This window comes from Rhyacophila brunnea, unplaced genomic scaffold, assembly GCF_057557595.1.
Source record: "Rhyacophila brunnea isolate RB1 unplaced genomic scaffold, BYU_Rbru_1.0 scaffold_9, whole genome shotgun sequence".
Classification (NCBI taxonomy): domain Eukaryota; kingdom Metazoa; phylum Arthropoda; class Insecta; order Trichoptera; family Rhyacophilidae; genus Rhyacophila; species Rhyacophila brunnea.
Genome location: NW_028233361.1, coordinates 5,180,689 through 5,202,456, shown reverse-complemented (window position 1 = coordinate 5,202,456; position 21,768 = coordinate 5,180,689). Strand labels below are relative to the sequence as shown.

Here is a 21,768-nt window from a genome sequence, read left to right as displayed (position 1 = left end):
CTGTTACGTTTTGAGTGAACGTCGCGTCTATAGCATCCATCCTGAGCTTATTATAATCATTCATCAACCTCATAATATACGAGGGTGGGTCAATAAGTCTTTGGAAAAGCCGACAGGTGGCGCGACTAGTACTGTAAGCGGTTTGTTTGTGCGAAGTTTCAATCAGATTGGTTGGGTTGTTGTTTTTTATTTTCGTACATTTAAAAAAAAAAATTGCTTGTTTACAAAAATGGAGAAAATTGAGTTTAGAGCTGTTATTAAACATTTTAATATAAAAGGGTTAACAGCAAAGGAAATAAAAAATGAGTTGGATTTAGTTCACGGCATATCTGCTCCTTCACTTGCAACTATTTATAACTGGTTAAATGAATTTAAACGTGGTCGTACATCAACAAAGGATGAACCACGCTCAGGACGTCCTGTAGAGGTGACTACACCAGAAATGATCAATAAAATCCACGATATGGTGTTAAGTGACCGAAGATTAAAGTTGAGTAAGATAATTGAGGTTACAGGGATCTCAAAAGGTAGCGTCATTTCTATTTTACATGACAAATTGGGCATGAAAAAAGTTTCTGCAAGATGGGTGCCGCGTTTGCTCGCAGTCGACAATAAACGCAATAGGGTGGTGGCCTCTAAAGCCCTGTTGTCGCTCATGCAACGCAATCCGGATGAATTTTTTCGTCGCTTTGTGACTGTAGATGAAACATGGATACACCACTATACTCCCGAGACGAAAGAACAGTCAAAGCAGTGGATTGCGAAAGGCGAACCATGTCCAAAGAAGGCGAAAACCGTAAAATCAGCTGGTAAGGTTATGGCTACTGTATTTTGGGATGCACGTGGAATTATTTTCGTTGACTATTTGGAAAAAGGAAAAACAATAACAGGGGATTATTATGCATTTTTATTGGACCAGCTAAAAAACGAAATTGAAGAAAAACGGCCTCATTTAAACAGGAAAAAAATCCTCTTTCATCAGGACAATGCCCGTGTTCACACATGTTTACGATCAATGGCTAAAATTGAAGAATTGAAGTTCGAATTGGTCGACCACCCACCGTATTCGCCAGATTTAGCCCCCAGTGACTTTTTCCTTTTCCCAAACTTAAAAAAATGGCTAAGTGGACAACGTTTTTTTTCAAATGAAGAAGTCATCGATCGGACAAATGCTTATTTTGAGGACCCTCCGAAAACTTATTTTTCTGACGGTTTAAAAAAAATTGAGAAACGTCTAACCAAGTGTATTGAGCTCCAAGGAGATTATGTTGAGAAATAAAAAAAAAAATACAAAAATAAAAACTGTTTTAATGCTTTTTTCTAATGAATTATTGACCCACCCTCGTATCATCCATCTAAAGTGTACCGTCCGTTTACCAGTGCGTGAATGCGTAAACACCAAACCGGCCCCAGCGCGCGCCAGCTCTCTTTCAACATAAATGTCAGTGTCTGGCATTCTGTATAAACGCCCCAGATCCGTAATCCACCAATCCACCAGCACCCTCAAATTACAGTCCACTACTAAAAGCGCCACCATTAATCATATTCTATCTAGTAGTAATTATTCAGTTTTGAAAAAACTTAACTTGATCTATGTTTAAACGTCAGATTCATAAGTTCAGTAATAAGGTGCCCCAGAGACTTCATTGTGTTTAGTTTTGACATAATATTTCTTATCTTTCCTTTGCGCAGTAACGTTCATATTGTCTTAATTAGTTATTTTCATCCAAAACGTTATCTCCGCGTGTAACGTCTACCAATGTTAAGGCCTATGGGTTCATTCGTAAGAATCAAATTTGACGTAAGCGCCTCAACAATTAGCCATAAGCTTCAGCGCATATCAAAACAAAAATCGCTTCGCTCGGCGTCTCCGGGAGTAGATACGAAATCAGAGGTCTTAAAAGTGTTGAATTAATAATATTTTTTTTTCTAACATATTTTATAAACATTTTTGTGGTAGGTAGAATAAATTAGAATAATAAAAATAGTAGACCTCCAAATAAAAACCTCATATTATTGATATGCTGAATTTGTGAAGTGACACCTTTTCTTGAACCTATCATATTGTAGGTTCAAATTCAGTCCAAATATTTTTCAAAAAAAAATCTAATACTTATGTATGTTTCTGAGGTGTTTCAAATTGGTATATTATTTATATATATCGGTGTGTATGAATACAAAAGTTATTCATTTTTTCATGAGCTAACATTACAAATTATAAGTTTAAAACATTCACAAGATGGCATAAAAGATGTCTGTTATTATTGCGTTTTTATTGAATTATAAAAACATGACTCATAAAAGAAAGCAATTCAATGAATATTTGTCGAGGCACAATTTTTTTTAAATTTAGTACGCAACAATCAAGATTTAAGAAACCATTATTATAATAACGTGTATTTGACGGCAGTACGTTTTGGTCGCCGCGGAGGATTTCGGAACATTAGTGTATAGAAAATTGATAATTGGTTCTTTAATTAGTGTACAGGCTTAACGGTATGTATATTAGAATAACTATTTTAAATTATTATTTTTTAATTTTTTTTTCTTCTCTATTGATAGCATCTAATATAATTATTATATTGAGGGTTTCTTATATCCATCAACCGTGTTAGTCTAGGATCAACGAGTTCAGGCAATATACAATTCATATAAATCTTGTCAGTTGTGATGTAAAGAGTAATATTGTTTTTATTATTCAATGAACTAGGTTCTTACCTCATTATATTTTTTACTTGTGTTAAATAATTACTAATAAATGCCTAAGGTGATTCCATTCAATTCAACTCGGCATTAAATATATTAAATTCTAATGGATTTAAGTTTTGTACTATTTCATTTGAGTCGTTTTATGCGATCCTGGTTTCGCCTTTCGACATCGTCAGGCACTATGCGCACTCATCAAATACACACTGACAACGAAAGCAGCTAATTCTCACTTAACAATAAATTAATACAATAAAGTAAGGTAAAAACTTTATCACCTACCTATTAAGTCAAATATCACTATGAAAAATTTAACAAACAATTAATTATGAATAGTTGAATTGTGGCAGTATGAAAAAAAAGATTTTACCACAAACCATCTGAAAAATACATATATCATAAAACATATACGTGATTTTGTGCCACAAAAGACTTTTTTTATTATTATTTTAACGATTAATAAAATTGTGACACATGTTTCAGTGGCCATTACGATGACAGCATTCGAAAACGTATTTTACTTTAAATTTTCGGTACTGTTCGGTTAAAGCGGATACAGCGGAAAACGCATTTTGATAAAGCCAATAAACATACTCCTTGATACGTACGTCCCTTTGAAAATAACAAAACATGGCCACCCAGGTACATAAAAACTGTATTAAGTACATGCAAAGTTTTTCAAATCGCTTAAAGCCTAACCAAGTAGGTACATATTTATCAAAACAATTAAAGTCCACCTATATTTTATCTAAACTGCTCAAGACCAAAATATTTTTTTTTATAAATGGGTCACCGAACGAATACATTCAGTACTTCCTTGTAGCCATCGTGGTTGTTAGATTCAATTATCTTACAATATCTCACATGCTGCAACCATTTCAATTACAAGATAATAAATAATATAATAAATATAATAAAACTACATTTTTTTCAGTTTGACATTCAGTGGTACTATAATGATGTTTGATATTTTAGTCAACACAAATTATAACACCTGGCATGCGTCCTGTGTTCGGAATAGAACGATACAAATAATTGCGACTTGCCAATTTGATTGTTACTGCAAAGAGAGTAGAGGTCATTTTACCATGAGTCAAATAATATTGCTTCGGACTAAATTTTGGGGAAAAAAAAGACGTCCTTACCCGTTGAAATTCCAGATCGTACTAACCATGTACTAACGTTAGAAATAATAAATTAGAAAAACTGTATGGATTAATCGATCAAATGGTCTCTTTTTGTTAATTTTGCAAAATAATTATATTTCTAAATTGTCTGAAAACAGGTTAAATACATGAAAATGTACGACGTGTTTTGGTAATATAGCGTCACTAATTGTACCGAATTTATGGGGTTTTATTTATTTTTTTATTATAAATTATTATTTATAGTATTACGGAAATGTTATATTATAATAAAAAAATATTTTTATTGTGCAGTATATATTATTTTGTGAGAAAAAATCATTCAAAATTGGCTGATGTATACTCAAACTAAAATGGCTTTAAAATCTTTATTTTTCTGAAATTAAAAAAAGTACGTGAGTTAATCAATGAAATGTATTGTTTTACCCATTTCTCTCATACAATATATACCTGCAAAACTATTATTAAGTTCAACATTCATTGTGGCGTGACAGTCGTTTTGACCAATTTCGAAAACAGGACTTACTATTTGTCATTTATTTTAAAAAGTAAAGCGATTCGAAAAATTTTAATGACACAGAACGTTTTAGTTGAATACTATTTATTAGATTTTAAATAAATAAAGAGTTTATTGTGTATCAATTCGTTTTAAACATGCTAAACATTTCCGCGATTCCGAGAAGACAGGAAAAAACGGGTCCAATGGCCTTAACTCACCGTTTTATATGATGCCGTTGTATCTCACTATTTCTGTATTAGGTACATCTTACACCGAGTGTCATGCCTAAATTGCCTACGTATGCACTCCCGATCTACATTTTAAGATAAATAATATGAACTTAATGCATCAACTAGTAAAACATACGAAAAGGAATTATTATTCGTTGGATAGTTTCAAATGCTTTGGTAATCTGATACGACTGGTACATAATATGAAGATGTACTAAAATTTGATTGACAAACCATAGAAAACAGCACCAACACATCAAGAAAGATAAACAAAAAAAAAATACTTAACTTAAATATCAGACAGAACTCATTAGTGTTTAACATACATAATTTTGAAAACACTTCTGAGAAAATATATTATAACCAATAGAAAAAATCTTTTTGAAAATAGGAATCGAACCTGCATCTCTAGGGTATCGTACCCAGGCACATATACCACTATGCTAAAGGAGTCATACTTAATTGCGACTAATTTTAACTAATGGCTTTTCATATTCACTGAAGTGCTTTCCAAATTGAGCTACTATTGGCGATCGGCTTTTTAAATCAAAGTAGGTATTACTTTAATTATTACCCGACGTCACGGATCATTTTGTATAGTGGTCTATGTGTGTGGGCGCGATACCCGAGAGATGCAGGTTCGATTCCGCGGGCTGTCTTACTTTTTTCAAAATGATGTTTTCTATTGGTTATGTTATAACATATTTTCTCAGAAGTGTTTTCAAAATTATGTATATTCAATAATTAGAATGTTAAGTACATTCTTAAATCTTGTGAATTATTCGTAGAATAAAAAAAATAGTTAATTAATCATCAGTATTTGGTTAATTCGATTGGAAGTTAATTATGCACGTACATAAAACGTGTTGAAGTTTTACCACCTCACATACTTTGACCAAGCATAAGCTGCTTACATGTAATCAAATATTGCGTGAAATTTTAACGAAATATTGAATAATAATATGATTCCGGCATAAATAATACCCTACTCGGCACAAGGTCGAGTAATAATCATATTCAAATCTCAGTAGTTTCAGTAAAGATTTTTAGTTATGAACAAAATTAAAGCACGCGTAGGTGTTTCATTAGAAGCCGTTGGCGAGATTTAGCAGGTAATTCTGCGAAGATAGTTTTACAAAGTTTTCGCATGCAAAAAGCTTCATCGAATTTTGAATAGCTTAAGTTTACGGACCTGCTGATAATGTTTTCTTGTCAAACTACTTCGGTAATGCTAGTTTGAAACTAACGAGGCAAATTTTTAATACAAATATCTAAGCAGGAACCTAGATATTGTTGATACCTACTACCCTTCCCCCACCTTCATAACAATACGACTTTGGTGCAATCGATGGAGATTAGATGGAGAAGATAAGTATAAGTAATATAATTGATGAATCCATTCGTTTGGTGTAGGTAGACTGTAGAAGACAACATTGAAATACGCATATAAATAAAACCACTGCCACCAAGAATAATCATTCAAGCCTTAATCCATGCCAGCCCGTTTTCACTTCGATGGACGTGGAAGCTCTATCACTGGGATAGATCCTCTTCACAAGATGCCTACCAGTCACAGCGATATATTTCTTTAAGCTAATCGATCATATTTTGATAATTTCACGGTAAAATTAAGGGTAAGTACCTATTTAGTGTATTTTTAATACTTACATCCACTTGAATTGTGGAGTTATCAAGTAATGACACAATTAAAAATTACATCACACAATCACATGTTGTAAAATATAACCATTATTAAAGGAAAATAGCGCTGCAGGCGACTTTTTTACTATTAGAGCAATTTTTTGAATTGTGTTTATCTCACTTATTTGATTATGAGCCCGGGCCCCCAGGCTAGAGCTTCGTCAGTCCCCCCCCCCCCTTGTGGGGGCCATGAAGATGGTTATTATTATTATATTTTGTTTAGTGTCCTTATTAATGATGTAGTATGAAATATTAATATCCAATTTCATTAATTCAAATTTAATTGTTATTGAAAAAATATTATTGGACGGATAATGCAATGTATTGGTAGATTATTTGTGTCGCATTTTGAATTTGTTTTGGTAAATACCTGTTTTATAAATATTATTCAGTTGAAAATGTCCCACTGAGACGGACGAAACCGGTTCAGATTTATTTATTAAAAGTGGAATAAGTACTAAAAATGTAGCGTTTTATTAAATTAATCAATTATACATTACAGTTCTACCGTGAATTGACAGTTAACACATTAAAAGTTTTTACAGTAATTATACTGGTACAATATTCTTGTTTACAGGCAATATGTTCAAATAAGGACGTCGCACAGAATCCTAACATGGGGTTATTTCTGGTCAATGTGAGCTATTTCAATAAAGCACGCAATTGAAACAAAGCAAAGCAGTGACACGGGGAGCGAATTAAATTACATAAGTAGTAACAAAAACGTTCGGCGTGCCTCTAATAAATTGTGTTGTGTGGTGTATTCACGGGTGGAAACTATGACGTCAATACGTTTGCCGAACACGCTCAGTCGCAAAAATTTGCGTACAAGGGTCGCAACCTTGCTTTATTAAAATGTTGAGTCGTTTTTTTAGCCTGCCGCGCCGCGTCGGATTATAATAAATTTTCTTTCTGCACTTTGTGGAAAATGGATTTCGTATAAATTAATATATTATTTTTTTCGCATCTATTCGCCGGCATCAATCAACTTCTGTCTGACGTTATCAGTTTTCTGCTTGATCAATGTTTTCCGTACCATATTCAAATATTATATTAAAATACCACAAATTAAAAGACCGACCTAGTTTAATTGTCAACATCTTTTTGTTCATTCCAAGAATTGTTATTGTAAGCCGTAAATATGATACGAATTTATTCGTCAAGATGCTGGAGGCTATTCATGTACTCAAAAGCTAAGAAAACAAAGAAGACATAATAATTAATATAAAATAAATCAGTTGTTTGAACAGAAATTTTATAGAATAAGAATTTGTGAATAAGAGTTTCTAATTAAGTAGGTATAACCTACGTTTATAATAGCCATAAGATTTTTGCAGTAGGATGGGGTAATGAGTATTTAAATAAAACTTCCCAGTCTGATAATACATATTAGGTATTACATGAAGTAGGCGCTCAGTAATCCGGCATCCATATTTTTTCACCTATGCCGGATTGTCGGAAATGCCGGATTATTGGATTTCTATAGGAAATAATTCTATCACAGTCAAGGTCGGGCACCGAACTGCCGTGCGAACGGCTCTCCGCTCTGTTATCAGGCAGTTTAATGTGAAACCTGCCGGATTATAGAACAGGAGAGCCGAGTTGCAAAATGCCGGACTATTGGACGTGCCGGATTGGTGAACGCCAGATTACCGAGCGTCTACTGTAGTTGTTTTGATAGTCATACAATAGCTACTTTATCAAAAACAGTCTCAGTATTAGTGGACCTTTTCTCTAACGTGTGAATAAGGCGTATTGATAGTCAGGCCTCAGGGTGTATCTATCGTTTACGCCTTACAGGGTTACCAACCGATGAGTCGCGAAGGCACCATCAACTAAATACTAAACTAAAAAATATTGAATAATATTAGCGCAAAGTGTCGAATATTCATCGGGCAGATTTCCATGACACTCAGAAGGGAATTACTTTTAATTTGATATTATCACAATCCTTAGTTTCGCCACGGCCTCGGAAGCCGGAATTTTAGATTCGGGACATTGACATTTGACTTACCACCTCGTCGGCCAAAAATCAGAGAGTTCGGCCGGAAGTGGGGGCAAACAGATTCACTATACGAACAATTAATACACCTATCCACAACCAAAAAAAGACAGTTGCCGGTGAGAAGATAGAAAATAGTATTTTAAAAAATAATAATAATAATGGATTATGTAACATTTGATTTTATGATTATATTTTTTATTATGTTTTCGTCACCCTACCGAAAATTGATTTCCATGTGAATGTGGCGAGAAAAGCAGGTCACTTGGCTATTATAAATTGAAACTAAACCACCGAAATACGATAGAGGATTAACGCTTGAACAGGTAAACAATGTGTTCACTAAATCAAACAAAATCTTCTGCAACCACGATTAAAACCTACACCGTACAATATCATTGGCTAAACGTACTAAGTATGTCTTGCCCATTCTCAGTCATAGAGACTCGTATAAGCGATGAGTACCTAATAAAATTAAGGATTTAGAGGTGTAGATATCAGTGGCGAAGAGTGGAGGTAGGCTGTTAAGATCCGATATAAACAATGCACATTAAACTTTGTACGCAAAATACGCATTTGTTTTTATCGAACTAAGACTACAATTTACAGACGGTCTTGGTTAGCTTTTAAAAATCAATTGAACCCTGCCTAAACCAAACCATAATAGTTTTGGTATATTTTGGGCGATCCGACAAAATAATTGTGCACACTTTGTCATTCATACTTATTTGTTTTCGTTGAATTAGAAATACATATTACACAATATTATGTTGTTGGTTACTTCTTTTTATTCATTAAATCCCTGCCTAAACCAAACTATAATAGATAAAATATTATTCTATCTATAAAATATCCATAGATAGACGAGTATTTTTTGACTATTATCTATTATGGCTTGGTTTTCGCAGGGTTTAATTGAATTTAAAAAAATAACCAACACCGTCTGTAAATTATTGTTGTCTTCAGTAGTTTAATGAACACAAATAAGTATGACTGACAAAGTTAATTGTGCACTATTTATGGAAGATCTTTAAAGCCTACCTCCACCCTTCGCCACTGGTAGATATATTGGAGAGACGTTATGATATAATATAGAAATATAAACAATTAATACGCGACGATGCAGTAGAGTTGGACACTACACGTGAGTATAAAAATCCGTAATATTCTTCAATGTGAGGAAACGAAAACTTGAATTCTTTGGATATAATTGAATATAAATTTACATTATTTAAAAATTTAAGCAAGAAATGAGCAATTCAAATTTTAAATTAAATCTTGGTGACAGACAGCGGCCAAAAATTTACTTACAATGATAGTCAGATTTGATTACCTACTTAATTTTCAGCTGATGTGTCTATTTTATTGTGCTGAATAATTCATAGTTAAACTTTGTATTTCGCAATTGGAAGCCGATAAAATACCAATATGGCGGTCAAAATTCCAAAGTTCTACCAATTTCGTCTGATTTGTTGCTGTTATGTGTTTCAGTATCCGGAAACTTGTACGAATGCAGTTCGCCGTATCACACTTCACCATGAAACGTTGTATCAGAAATATATGACCGTATATTAAAGACCGTCCAACGTTTTTCACAAATTCACGTCTAAATAAAACACGGTTCTTGTCTGTTTACACTTACAGGAAGCCAGCAGCAAACAAATTTTGAAAATAGCCGATAATATAATATGTACCTACTAGGTTATTTGTTAGGTTAGGTTTTCATTCTTGAATTCATGAATTTTACCAAAATCAGCTATGCAAATTGAATGAATGTTCATATTTTATCTAATAAAATTATGTTCCGATCATGTCCGATCCTAATAAGATCATATGGGCTTCCACAGAGTGGAGGTTTGTATTAACAGATTTTGTTTTTACGAGAAATGGATGTCAGCCACTTGCTCAACCTATTAGGTCCATACTCTGACTGACACACAAATTTAAAAACAATATGCGTACTACCAGACCCAGGATTAGAACCTGGGACCCACGACACTATAGGTCGACACTTAAGCCGCAGTCATCTCTTTACGATAGAGGAAACTGCGTCAGCAATGAATAGAAATGGGGTTGAAACAATGACATCCAACCTTCGTCCATTGAAAACAATAGCACCATACCTTTTCATGATTGGATTTCGTCTCGCATTGGCTGTCCAGGTCGAGCCTTAAATCGGAGCGATGTTCGGGTCCTACTTGGGTTCCGGTGCCTCCGTGGAGGCTGCGCTCAATAGCGGCACGTTGCTTGCTGATCCAATTACCCATTGTAACTTTACCAAAACTGACTTTACAACAAGACGTGTTCTATTACTGTACAACACCGCAATATGAACTTTGGCGTCAACCAGTGCGACTCATACTCGTTCACTTCACATTAAAAATACAAACATAGATACCTAATAAGTTTCGGCCAAGTGAATAAAAACAAGTTATGCACCTACTGACTTACAGTTATTTACTTGTACTTTTCTAGCGATGTTTTAAAATTATTTTAATACAAGATGGGTATGCATTATACCTTTATGCTGTAAAATATTATGGTCATAATAGGGTATTTGAGAAGATATCATTGTCTCATTCAAACAAATAAAACATTCACATTTCGCCTACGATTTTTTCAAAAAAAAAACAAAACTAGACATAGAAACAACAACACTGTACATTAACCCGTCGATACCTACATAAAGTAAAACATAATAATGACGATTGAGTGAATCTAAGTGTACAGGTGCTTATCAAGTTGATTAACACGATTTAAAAGTTATATATACGATTATACCTTACATTCTATATAGGTACACAACTGTTTTGAAGACCTGGTAAATGAAATATTGTTCTCAAATGATTATACGTCACAAAAAATATATATTTCAAGGGGCAGGTACAAGTCTAGAAATATGAAAGTATTAACATTTATCGTCCACGGAATCTCATTCAATGTTATGAATAAAATGCTTATGACTTTTAATACAAACGGGTTACACGGTTGGTTAATTTCCACGTCTAAATGCGTCGGTATGCTTTGATGGGAAAACTCAGTGCCTAAGTTTGCATACATTATATCACACTGACTATATCTGAAGTAATTAAATTATTATGAATGGAACATGTAACGAAATAAAATGTTGTAAAGTTAGCAAAAGGTTGCCCCGCATTTAATTGCAACGTATTTTATACACCTAGTTTTATTATAGACGGTGGTTATAAAGTTTTAAAACACTTATTTGTATTCACTTAACGTAACAGATTGACTAAATATCTACAACGTACACATACACGTACAAATCGAGATAATCTTCTGTCATACAACACGCACTGCTAAATGCGAAATAATTCTTCGCGAATACTTATTTCACGAGAAATGATGATATTATTATGGTATCGTTTGAACAGGTTTTGTGTGCATTGTTTGACTTTCGGCGCACTCTCGTCCTCCAGTATAATTATCCGACCTCACCGCCAAACACCGACTGGTGGCTTCGATAATATTTTGTAAATCGCAAGATGAGTTCTGTTTGTTATCAATGTGACGTACCAATGTAGTACCTACCTACGGATAACGCGAAACCGGCAGCTCGCTGTATAAAAAACTAGATAAGAATGTAGGTAAACGCGACAAGAAATTGTAATAATTGTTTGAATTCTTCTTTTTAGGCTGTGGAACTGGCACAATATTTTCAGGCAGTACAAGAGGGCTCTTAGATGACTGTGGAGAGCGAAATGTTTCTGCAGTCATTGACGGAATTTGGCTGATCAAGAACGTTCGGAGTTGAGATGGATTCAGATACTGTAGGTTCAGTAGCTTCATGCTCTGCTGCGATCAAATCAGCATTATTAAATATATTTCTGTCGAATGGATATATACCAGATACCTTGAATCCATTAACAGCTATGCTTGCTGTTTGACATTGAATATATGCCTTACCAAATAGCTCGGCAATGTCGTTCTTGGTACTCCAAACTCCTTCACCGCTTTTTTGTAGCCCATCTTCTTCTCCCGCACTGCAACTACTGCACTCATTATATTCTCCTCGCTCCAATTTTAGTTTATGCTTGTTTCACGGAGAAAGATTCATTCGCGGCATGCCCGCAAAATTATAAAAATTATAGTTTTTACTCGAGGTAAAATGGTTGTAATATGGCCCCCGGTGCCAAATTACATACCACCATGGGGGGCCAATATATCAACAAACACTGTCACGGTATTTTTTGAATTATAATTTAAAATATTGAAGACTAAGCGAACTTACTTGAAAATATTGATTTCACGTTCCTTCCATGTAAACAAAATCACTTCAAAAGTCTCTGAATCCTAAAAAGTTCTGAGAAAATATTTTTTTTGTGCAGTACGATAAACTTTCACTTCACACGTTGTGACAAGAATGCCCGGCACTGACGATGCGTACGCTTCACGCGGAGTAATCGTGATTCCCTAGACTCGTGGTACATAGGAGAACGATATGTCATGATACACCGCTAGATGGTATTATCAGAAATACGAAAATCTTAGGGGGGCCAATTTAGTAGCAGGGGGCCATGATACCACCTTTTCCTCTAGTAATATGAGTTGGAGTAATAGCGTCTGTACACGTGCATGGATTTACCGGCAGCAATAGTGCGTATTTTAAACTATCGTGACAATAACTGTTTACACGTTAAAGTGCTGACTGTCTCCAATTCATTGCGAGACGCGATGTTGTCACGTAGTTGACAGGTGGTGAAAATTGGTTAACCTGAAAATTCATTCGTAGTTCGTTTTTTTGCCGGCAAGTTCGACACTATCGTTCTACTGCGCAGGCGCAGATCGAAAAAGTCCTACTGTCGCATGATAATTTGAAGCTTCGAATTTTTTTTTATTCGTGCATGCGACCTTGCCAACTGCAGGATAATACATGTTTACCCATACATTTTCTTGTTATGGCAACAATAAATCCTTGCACGTGTAAAGGGGGTATAAGAGAGTAAAAACTGCAGAACTTATGCGTAGAATTCACTTCCGTGAAGTCACATTATCGGTGTTTGGCTTATGTGTGATTAGCCAAATAGTGCAGTGTGTTTGCTTAAACACTTTGCTTAAAAATATTTAAGTACCTACATAATGGACGAGTGTATCTAAAAGTGGGTTGAAATGTTAGCGACGCGGATGATAACAGCGCGAAATTTTCTAGGAATAAATCAGGTAAGTAGGTACCTACTTTTTTATGAAAAGATCCGTATATATATGTTACGCTGAATGTGCGAAATTGACTATTACATGAAATGGGCAAAATTTTGCCTAAATCATGAAAAATGCAAGCCCGTTGCCTTATTCATGAATTAGGCAAAATATCTGCCGAGTGCGTGAATTCGGCAGTAATTTTTCTGCCTGGTTCATGCATTGGACAAATTAGATAGTAGCGCTCCGGTGGTGTTTTTTGAAACTAATCAAACTAACCAACTGTGTCAAATGTCAATGATTATAATAAAAATATAGGTACCAATCAATAACTACAATGACGTTCATTTCCATTTACTATGCCCAAAAAAAATCTATAACTATAATATTATGATAACGGAAGAATTTTATTAAAAGGTATTTTCGCGATTTGATTCGTGCTTGGGTATCAATCGTGCAATGGTCGATTATTTGTTTGTGATAGTATGATTTGAAAGTTTGTTGACACTTGTTGGCTAATCTCAAAATGGACATTCAGTTGAATTCAGAATTACAAAACCTAACATAATGACGGGGCCCTCTACTGCCACGGCTAGTTCCAAGGGTTTGGAAGTGGAGGTTGTCAATGCCAAGGGGAGTCACAGGCCAAGGTCTTCAGGTGATTGGTAACCAGAATAAAAGCTCATAGTCGGAAAATGGTCCATATATTGTTCATGTTCACAAAAGTTCACAAAAGTTCACAAAAGTTCACAATGGTTCGTTATATTATAATTATTAGTGTTCAGAAAGTTAATATTATTCACATAAATGTTCGAAGCACAGTATACGGTCATCCGTCAAATGATAAAGTACATTAACACTCGGAACAAAGAAATATTAATTCGAAGAAAATTTCAAAATTGTCCAAAAGTATCAAAGGGCCGCCACTATTAGGCTTGAGGACCGATGTACGAATGAGAAAAAGTCGAAAAGGTTCGGGGCCTCCGTTGAGGAACCACTGTACGAAACTATACGTCACGCTCGAAAATATTAAAGTACCGGATAGGTATTTATGTTCGAAAATTATTCGCGAAATTTTTATAAGTCGGGGTTAGGTATTTATAAATGATTTCTCGCGTCGAAACGTTAGAGTCCAACTTTAGGTATTTAACCCGCAGGAGGAAAGGGGGAGTTGGGTGGGCCCAAACTCCTGTGCAATCTTGCACAAATATATGAAACTTGTATGAGATTTGGGATCGTCCACCGGCGTGGCGTGGTGACGTCCCTGGAGACAGTAAGAAACTGGAATCCAGAATTCGAAAATCCTGGGTTTTTATCTGATTCTGTAGGTTTCATCCCCCTGGACCAACGTTCCGCGGGTCACAAATCCACATATCGTTTTCACTACGAGATCCGGACTTAATCGATTGCCCCGCGGAATCGCGAGTCGCGAGAGCGCTGAAACCAACTGTATTCGGTGAGCGCGGGCCGCCGGTACAAAATAGCATCCGCGATACCCTGCTGGGTTCGCGTCTTCACTTAGTACTTCATACAATGATTGCGTTTTTTAGCTTGTATTGTATTTTAAGATTTCGATTAACCAAGCGAAAACCTAACGTACGACAGAGTGTGATACGTCAAATTGCTCGTCTCCGTTCAGGCTAGCATATGAGTATACACCACGCGACGTAAGCCTCGTCATGGTTGAGCGGCGGGAGCCACAAGTTTGAACCTATAAGTGGGCCGCCCACGCACTACGCATACATTAATGACAAAAATTAAAATTATTAAAATACTAGGCCTTATTCTCTATGCATACATATAAATCTTATATCTAATTAACTTATAATTAAGGCGGTAAAATAATCTTGTCCTGAGCTCTATCTCGCGAACCTTTATAGTTACGCGTACTATGGAATAACTGAGATCTCCGCGGTTTGTAGACGCGTACGTCATTTCAAATTTCACTTTGATCGGACACGCGCAGCTCTAGTTATCATTAATAATGTGTTTGTATGGGGATTTCGCGGCTGTCACGGATTGCGTAACAAGGATGGGGCCTTACATATGAGCGAGTAGGCTGTGGTCGCGGTCGGGATAGGGAATTGATCCAGTTGTGCGAGGGAGACAACTGTCCGATCACCGAATGGCGAACGCAGCTCCAAGAGCCGCTCCGCGTATGTTATTTATGACCCGCGAAGAATACCGCGGTATGGTCGCGCGCGAGATTCGTTGAATCCGCGCATGATATTTAATACGGATGTGATGAAAATTAGAAGTCAAGGGTATTAGGTACCTCATGAATGTTTTAGATGCTATGTGGATGCTGTGTATGGAGCTCAGGTCTAGATCGATTTTCGTCTAATTAAATTGATTGAAATATCGATTAATTAATATCTAGCTTAATTTCGCGGGTCTAATTATGTTAACATTGTACTCTAATTATGGTTACAAATTTATATACTAATGTCGGTCTACAATTATACACATTGATAATACCTAATCATCGCAGTTATACAATACAAGATTCATTTCGTTTTAATTACATTGTTTACATTTAATCGAAGTCCAATACAATATTATGCTATTTTAATTTTCATATACCTATCGACTATTTATTTGACATTACAAAATATCTATTACTATCATGAATTACCTATTACTACCATCTTAATTAGTACACATATTCTTTGCATGATGAGCGTAGTTATCTTATTAAATGGATTTTAATTACTACTTCATTATTACTCCGTTGTTATTTACATTCTTACCATCACTCTTCATGGTCCTTGTGACCGACTTATCTCATCTACAGTTCACCCTGAGGCGCAGTGGGACCTGCTGGGGTAACTGTAGGACTTCCTCATACATCACATATGGCTTTGCTTTGTCGAGGGTCGTAAGCCTATAACTATATAACCGGTGGTACATTGACTATTATGATCAGATCGAGCGGCTGGATGGTACTACTCCTTATGGGAGTGTCCTCTCAGGGGCACGCTAATCGTGTTCGTGACAATAACCTAATAATAATAATATTATATTATGACCGATTATAACGCCCACGATGACCGCGTGGATTAAGCGCCGGTCTATAGTGTCGAGGGTCCCAGGTTCGAATCCTGGGTCTGGCAAGTTCACATATTGTTTTTCAGTTTGTGCATGAGTCAGAGTATGGTTAGATCAAAAAAACGATTTTTGCTCAAAAAACGAATGGTTGAACGTACACAAAATGAAACTTGGCTGCACAATTTGCAGAAACCTTGGAACTCTTGGAACTGAAACGACAATGGGAATGAAAATATACAAAGAATGGGCCAATAATGAAATCACGTATTCTGGGAAAGAGAGGAAGCTACAATTGGGGTCACTTCGAAAAAAAAATTTCGATCACAGAGGATCTATTGCACACAAAGCAGCGTTAAAAATCATTTCTGAAGCCAAAAAAAAGCAGATTGAAAATACTTTTTTAAAATCGTTATCTCGCGAAAAAGTAATAACAGCAAACATTTTTCGAACTGCATATAAAGTAGCTAAGGAAAATCAATCATTCAATATGTTTGAAAGTGAAATTAATCTCCAAGAACTAAATGGGATCGAAATGGGTCATATTCTCCATTCCACTAACGCATGTATTAACATTGTAAATCATATATGTGATGAAATGAGAAAAAATGTTTTCAAAGAAATTGTTCAATCGAAAAATATAATTTCTTTGATAATTGATGAGTCTACCACCATAAGCCAAAAAACCACCCTCATTGTGTATGTTCGATGCTGTGTCGAAAGTGTTAGAATGAATTCACCAATTAATTTGTTTTTGGATTTGATTGAACTTAAAGACGTAACGGCAAAAGGAATATTTGAATCATTACTCCAATCTCTTGATTTATATGGGATGACAGAAGAATATTTAAAAAATATTTAGTTTCGGTTGCATGCGACGGCGCTGCTGTGATGTTAGGTTCTAAAAATGGAGTGAAAAAATTGCTGACAGAAAAATTTCCTTCAATTATAGTTTGGCATTGTACTAATCACAGATTAGAATTATCAGTAAGTGATGTTGTAAAGAAAATTTCAGGGATCAATAGATTCAAACCATTTATTGATAAACTTTATGTTTTATACCACGCGTCGCCGAAAAATAATAGAGAGTTGCATTTATGTGCAGAATCACTAGGCGTTGAGGTACTGAAAATCGGAAGAGTTTTAAGTACCCGATGGGTGGCATCTAGTTTTCATTCAGTTTCGGCTGTGTGGAATAATTATGAATCCCTTGTGCGTCATTTTGAAGAAGCGATGAATGACCCTACAAGAGATAAAAATGACAAGTGTACTTACAGTGGCTTAAAGAACAAAATAACATCAACAGCATTTTTATTGGATCTAGCATTGATGTGCGACGCTCTCCAAGAATTGTCGGAACTTAGTTTGGACCTACAAAATCGCAATGTGAACCTTTACATTTCAAATCGAAAAATAAATGAACTAGTTCAAGTTTTTGAAGAAAGAAAACAGAATTTTGGACCCTATTATAAATGTGCTGCAGCTGCTATAAGCAAACTGCATTTTCGTGGAGTTTTACTTCACGAAAAAGTTTCTAAAAATGATCCTCCTATTGATCCGAAAATATTTTATTCCACGTTGAAAACGTCAATTGAAAAAAGGCTGCTAGATAATAAAGATGATGAGTTTGCACTTTGGGCTCGCGTACTTGACCAAAAATATTGGCCTGAAGACATTGATAATCGGTTGACATTTGGAGAGATGGAAATTAGAAACATTTCGATCAGGCTACAACTAGATGAGCGAGAAATGATTCGTGGATTTCGCGAATACATTCTCGAAAAGACATATTCTGAAAAACTCTTGCGTTTCAGAGCATATAGCTCTGAATTCTATTCCCATTTCTTCAAGTGAATGTGAACGGGGGTTTTCGCAAATGAATCTTATTATTACCCCAACAGGAGCTTCGTTAAACACTAAAACAGTTTCGGCACTCTTGTTCATCAAACTCGTGGGACCACCCTTAACACTTTTCGATCCTTCAAAATATGTTGATAGGTGGTTACTTAAAGGAAGACATTCGGCCTTAGACTCTAACACTAAGAAAAGGAATCGAGATGATGTATCAGACGAGAATTGGAAAAAACTTTGGAAATCACTCTAAACTTTTATTCAAGTTCATAAATAAATACATTACATATGTATTTACAATTATATTTTAAATTTAGTCTTATTTGTACAATATATTTCAAATATAATGTATGTATTTTATTGTTTCTGTAGCTTTGTTTTGACTAAAATAAAAAATTATCGTAAAAATCAACCTTTTTTTGTTCGCTTCGTGGCATAGCTCCTTTAAATTTCATTTAAGTGACATTTGAATATAATTTTATTTAGTAAAAAGCTTGACATGAAGTGAGTTCCGGCACCTTTTTTTTTAAAAAAAAGCCCTGCTTACTTGAATGCAGTTATAAACAGTTTTCACACTGTTTTTACAGGATTTTTCAACTGAATAATAATACCGACGTGTAGTATTTTATTATTGCGATGGTCTAACATTGACACCTCGTACCTATCTGACATTCAATATTTTTGACAGGGGGATCTATAAAATGAAATTAAATAAAAACAAAAATACGCTTACTGCAAAAACAATTTAAGTAACTAGTTAATTTGTTTTTTTAATTTGATTAGGTACCTAGCTGATTTTCTATGACATTTTGATTTCCCCTATCGAAAATATTGAATGCCGGATACGAGCTGTCAATGTTAGAATATCGATTGGCTGCCTATTTTATGCTCAGCTTAATATGACGAGTTTTCTTTTTATACGCCCTGCAAATTAACAAATAAATGTCACAGCAATAGTGTGAAGTTCTCTGCACTGCGAAGTCACTTGTAGCTCACTTGATCAGTGGACCAGATGTCCTTTCTTGCTTATATTTCATGCATGTAGGCTCCGGCTCCATCTCTATAGAAGAAGGATTTTTTTCAACTTCTTTGCGTAAAAATGTATGTAGAAACCTAAACTGGATCTGATACATTATGAAGATTAAGTAATTACTACGTATTGTGTTTTGTTTTAATTAATATATACCTATATTAAATCGCCATGCAAATGATTGAAACGTTTACGGTAGGTAGCCATTGCTTGGCGAGAACTGACATTTAATAGACAAGGATTTATTCTAGTTATATCATTCGGTGAGTAGCGTGTGCATACAATACAATTATTTTTACTATAACTACCTATAAGATAAAATGTTATGTCAACAATGATGTTCGTTTCCCGGTAGCGTTATCTTATGGCATTAGGGATATTTGCTTAGGAAACTTTTACCTATCCCCTATAATGGAATGCCATAAATACCTAACACAAGCATATTATTATTGAAAATAGGTACGTATATAATGTTGAAATATCTCAGAAAGCATACTCATTAGATAAATCTTAGAAAAAAAGTAGACCAGGTGGGACTCGAATTCCCACATCTGCACAATCCGGGTGACTCCTCTTATCCCTTGAGCTATCAGTCTGCAAAGCGTTTCTCGTAATTCAAAATGATGTATTTTCAATAAAAATCTCGTGTACCTACGTTTGCATACGTAATATATACTGTTTCTTACTTTTCTGGTGGCATTTTTTACAAAATGAATAGGCTCGATAAGTATAATGTCTTGACTTTTGACTGATCATTATCACATTTCCTGTGTTTAATACTGACTATAAATTCACTTTGTTTATCTATGTCAGCTACCTGTAACATGTCAAAAATGGCCGAACGTGTATGTGTTCCCGAAAAAACACGAATGCCACAAAAACACTTCTTCTTCTTTGGCCATATCCGCCCCTTAGCTGGAGCATATGGACACCACGTGGCGCCTCCAAGAATCCCTGTCGCTCACCAGTCTTCTTGCTTCGTTCCAGGTCAAACCAGCATCCCGTAGCTCCGCTGTATACACTTTGTAGATTGTATTTAGCGGCCTTCCAGGACGCCGGAATCCGGTCGGCTTGAAGAACAGGCAAGCCAGGTTGAAGTTCTCTTCTGGCATCCGCAGCACGTGGCCGAGCCAGGTCCAACGTCGCCTCTTCACTTTCAGCGTGATGAGAGGCTGCTTGGTGCGTTCTCTTATCTCTTCGTTGCTCCTAAAGTCATACCACCGCACACCCAGTATTCGTCGCAAACATCTGTTTTCGAAGCTCAGTATACGGTTGCTCTGAGCCTTCGTAAGGTGCCATGATTCGCTACCGTAAAGCAGCACCGTCAGAATGCAAGCGTCGAATAGGCGGCATTTGGTTTTAACCGAGTACAATCGTGAGTCCCAGACATTCCGCATCGAGTCGAATGTTGCTCCAGCCATTCCCATTCGGATAGCGAGCTCTTTCTGCAAAATGCCATCTCCCGTGATGTGAACCCCCAGGTACTTGAAGCTGTCGACGCTCTCGATGTTTTGTCCGTCGCTAATCAGAGGGAAATCTGGATCAGGACAGGTGCTATTACACAGGACGTTGGTTTTCTTCGCGTTGATTTTCAAACCAACGCGAGAGGAGTTGTAATGCAACCTGTCGATTGTCTCTTGAATGCCCTCGATTGAGTTGTCGAATAGGACAGCGTCATCGGCGTATTCCAGGTCGCATAGCTTAACCGTGGGGGTAACAGATATGCCTCGGTCGGGTGGTATTGACTTCCGTAGTATGAAGTCAAAGAGAATGATGAAGAGAAACGGTGCAAGGACACAACCCTGTCTGACTCCGGTCGAGACCCCGAACCATTCCGTGACAGTGTCTTCAATTCTGACACGGCATTCGCTATTCTCATGCAGGCTTTTGATTATGGCTATGATCTTGGGAGGGATCCCGTATGCTCCTAGTATCATCCAGAGGGAGGGGCGGTGCGGACTGTCGAAGGCCTTTTCATAATCCACAAAGCAGCGAGCCATCGGACTGTTCAGCTCACGGCTCTGCTGGAGAAGACATCGAAGGTTGTGGATTTGGTCTGCACACGCTTGACCAAGTAGAAACCCGGCTTGGTTTTTCCTGAGGACGTGCATTATTGGGTCCCTTATTCTCATCAAGATGATGTTTGCCAAAATCTTTCCCGGAACACTGAGTAGCGTAATGCCTCGGTAATTGTCGCAGCTTAGAAGGTCACCTTTTTTATGAAGTGTGATGATTTCACCGGTCACCCAGTCCATTGGACAGCGCTCGTCTTCCCACACCTTTGTCATCAGATGAAACATAGGGTGCAGGATTGCGCTTAGGCTGTACTTGAGGAATTCAGGGTGAATCCCGTCTCCCCCCGGTGCCTTTCCATTCTTGAGCCTTTTCACAGCCGATTTTAT

At 36.1% G+C, this 21,768-nt stretch overlaps 1 protein-coding gene across 5 annotated transcripts in view; it reads right to left on the bottom strand.

Annotated features, from left to right (window-relative positions):
- The window catches only part of Pka-R1 (protein kinase, cAMP-dependent, regulatory subunit type 1), a 285,462-nt gene that overhangs the window by 257,280 nt on the left and 6,414 nt on the right, over positions 1–21,768 (bottom strand). The window contains exons 1-2 of one of the 5 annotated variants that reach the window (XM_085959468.1): positions 11,556–11,757; positions 10,407–10,652 (exon numbers count right to left, since the gene is read on the bottom strand). The exons of 1 other annotated variant lie outside the window; for it this stretch is intronic. In XM_085959468.1, the coding sequence (XP_085815594.1) occupies positions 10,407–10,550 (144 nt within the window). In that variant the 5' untranslated portion in view covers positions 10,551–10,652; positions 11,556–11,757. Of the gene's footprint in view, positions 1–10,406; positions 10,670–11,555; positions 11,758–21,768 lie in introns of those variants that run through there. 3 more of the 5 variants (XM_085959469.1, XM_085959470.1, XM_085959471.1) reach the window with 3 other exon arrangements.